Source organism: Chelonia mydas, chromosome 13 (genome assembly GCF_015237465.2).
Source record: "Chelonia mydas isolate rCheMyd1 chromosome 13, rCheMyd1.pri.v2, whole genome shotgun sequence".
NCBI lineage: Eukaryota > Metazoa > Chordata > Testudines > Cheloniidae > Chelonia > Chelonia mydas.
Window position 1 is genome coordinate 37202390 of NC_051253.2, and position 2880 is coordinate 37205269.

A 2880-nucleotide genomic window follows, 5' to 3' on the forward strand; every position below is an offset into this window, starting at 1 on the left:
ATTTCAGAAAATAAACCCCCTTTAAGTGATCTCAAGTCAACCACCCAAAAAATGAGAAAATCAAATGCACCACCCTGTCAAGGTTCCTTCCCCACTCTGAACTCTAGGGTACAGATGTGGGGACCTGCATGAAAACCTCCTAAGCTTACTTTTACCAGCTGAGGTTAAAACTTCCTCAAGGTACAAACTATTTTCCTTTTTCCCTTGGACTTTATTGCTGCCACCACCAAGCGTCTAACAGATATATAACCAGGAAAGAGCCCACTTGGAAACGTCTTCCCCCCAAAATCCTCCCCAAACCCTACACCCCCTTTCCTGGGGAAGGCTTGATAAAAATCCTCACCAATTTACATAGGTGAACATAGACCCTTGGATCTTAAGAAGAAGGAAAAAGCAATCAGGTTCTTAAAAGAAGAATGTTAATAGAAGAAAAAGTAAAAGAATCACCTCTGTAAAATCAGGATGGTAAATACCTTACAAGGTAATTAGATTCAAAACATAGAGAATCCCTCTAGGCAAAACCTTAAGTTACAAAAAGACACAAAAACAGGAATATCCATTCCATTCAGCACAGTTTAACTTCTCAGTCATTTAAACAAACAGAATCTAATGTATATCTAGCTAGATTGCTTACTAAGTTCTAAGACTCCATTCCTTTCTGTTCCCGGCAAATGCATGACACACACAGACAGAGAGAGACTTTTTTTCTCCCTCCCTCCAGCTTTTGAAAGTATCTAGTCTCCTCATTGGTCATTTTGATCAGGTGCCAGTGAGGTTATCCTAGCTTCTTACCCCTTTACAGGTGAAAGGGTTTGTCCTCTGGCCAGGAGGGATTTTAAAGGTGTTTACCCTTCCCTTTATATTTATGACACACCCACTTTGGCAAACCTTGGCCTGTAACATTATGCTAGACTGAGAGAACACATCCTGATTTCCACATCCCATATTTAACATCAGAGCTGGAAACTAGTGAAAAACATCTTTGATTTGCAAACCTGTCACAAATGAGTCATAATTCACCACTGATGTGATCCATTTTTTTACTGGGATAATACTCCTGAAGTCTTTGTACTTATGCTGGCATAAAGATATAGCAACACATGGGTGAATTGCACCCATCTATGGAAATCATTGACAGACAACAGACAGACATTTGTTATGCTATTCTTATGAAGTTATCTGACCAAATACAACCACACTGATCAGAAGATTATTTGCAAATTGTCTTTTAATATTTCCTTAATATTTTTGCAGTTTCAACACATTTAGTTATGGAATGGATGATATAAGATCCGGTTTAGAAAATGGGTCGTGCAGGAGGTGTCCACAAGAGGATCTTGGTTTTATGGGTCACAGTATGAGAAATACCTCTGTGAAGGTGTTGATGCCTTTGTAATTAAAGAAAATACTAATGTAAACCCTAATGTAATAGGACAAACCCTATTTTCATGTCACTTGGTGTGTGGAATTAGAATTTGGACATCTAAATCCACTTGGTGCCTTTGAAAATCTCACTTGGATATTCTCTTTCTCTCGTGGAATTTTCAAATACTGTTATTATATTGGATAATTTCATTTATTTTTCTCTTTTTACAGGTCACTATCTGTGAATGGAAATCCAAACCAATGTGACTGAGTTTATTCTCATGGGATTTTCTCATGACCCACACCTCCAAATTTTCCTCTTCTTGGTGTTTTTTGTTATTTACCTAATTACCCTAGTGGGGAACATGGTGATTATGCTGGTAATAAGGGTAGATCCTCACCTCCACACTCCCATGTACTTCTTCCTGTCTCATTTGTCCTTTGTCGATATCTGCTATTCCTCAGTGGTTGTCCCTAAGATGTTGGTGAATTTCCTATCAAAGCACAAAATCATTTCTGTCAATGGTTGCCTTGCCCAGATGGTCTTCATCCTGCTCTTAGCTGTTACTGAAATTTTCATACTCTCAGCAATGGCTTATGACCGATACGCTGCCATATGTCACCCATTGCATTATGTGGTGACCATGAACAAACGAGTCTGCAGCCAGTTGGTGGGTTGTTCATGGACAATGGGGCTCTTGTATTCACTGGTCAACACTGTCCTTGTGTTAAAGTTACACTTTTGTGGGCCCAATGAAATCAGCCATTTCAGCTGTGAGCTCCCTCCACTATTACAGCTGTCTTGTACTGGGACCTTCACCAATAAAATAGCTCTTCTTTCTTCTGCTGTGATACTTGGTTTCAGCTCCTTCCTCCTCACCCTGGTCTCCTATGTGTTCATCATCTCCACCATCCTGAGAATACACTCTGCGAAGGGCCGTCATAAGGCCTTCTCCACCTGCAGCTCCCACCTTATTGTGGTGGGTTTATTGTACATGACAGCTATTTTCCAGTACATGAAGCCCAGCTCAATCACTTCACTTGTTTTAGATGAGTTGTTCTCTATCCAGTACAGCATCTTGACCCCCATGTTAAACCCCATCATTTACAGCCTGAAAAACAAGGAAGTGAAAACAGCCCTGAGGAAAATAGTAGAAAAAAATACAGTTTGTCTTATTTAATGTTTGTCTAAGAATACTATCACCACCATCTTCCTTGTTCACCTCCTCAACCTATTCGACAGCATCTGCTGCCACTCTCTTAGGTTTCCAGTTGTTTAGGATAGTGTCTGTATGTTTGTACAGCATCCAACACGAGTTCCTGAACACTGGTAAGAAAACTCAGTAGGGTTGGTCAAAAATTTTCACTCAATGTTTTTTTCAGTACATAATGGTCAATCCTGGCTCTTTTTCAAATAGACAACATAAATATCTATTGAATATTTTTACTTTTTTTACATCATCAGCAGTTTTATCCTCTCCATTTAGTAACAGGCCTGTACCATTGTTGTGATTT

At 39.4% G+C, this 2880-nt stretch overlaps 1 protein-coding gene across 1 annotated transcript; it reads left to right on the forward strand.

The window, feature by feature from the left end:
- Positions 1–1610: 1610 nt before the first annotated feature.
- On the forward strand, positions 1611–2546 carry LOC102932146 (olfactory receptor 5V1-like). The gene has a single exon (XM_007062135.2). It carries the CDS (start codon positions 1611–1613, stop codon positions 2544–2546), a length of 936 nt encoding a protein of 311 aa, XP_007062197.1.
- The last annotated feature ends 334 nt before the right edge of the window (positions 2547–2880 follow it).

What these genes read in the sequence shown, in the direction of transcription:
- LOC102932146 (XM_007062135.2), top strand. Translation starts at nt 1,611, where the DNA reads ATGGAAATCCAAACCAATGTGACTGAGTTTATTCTCATGGGATTTTCT.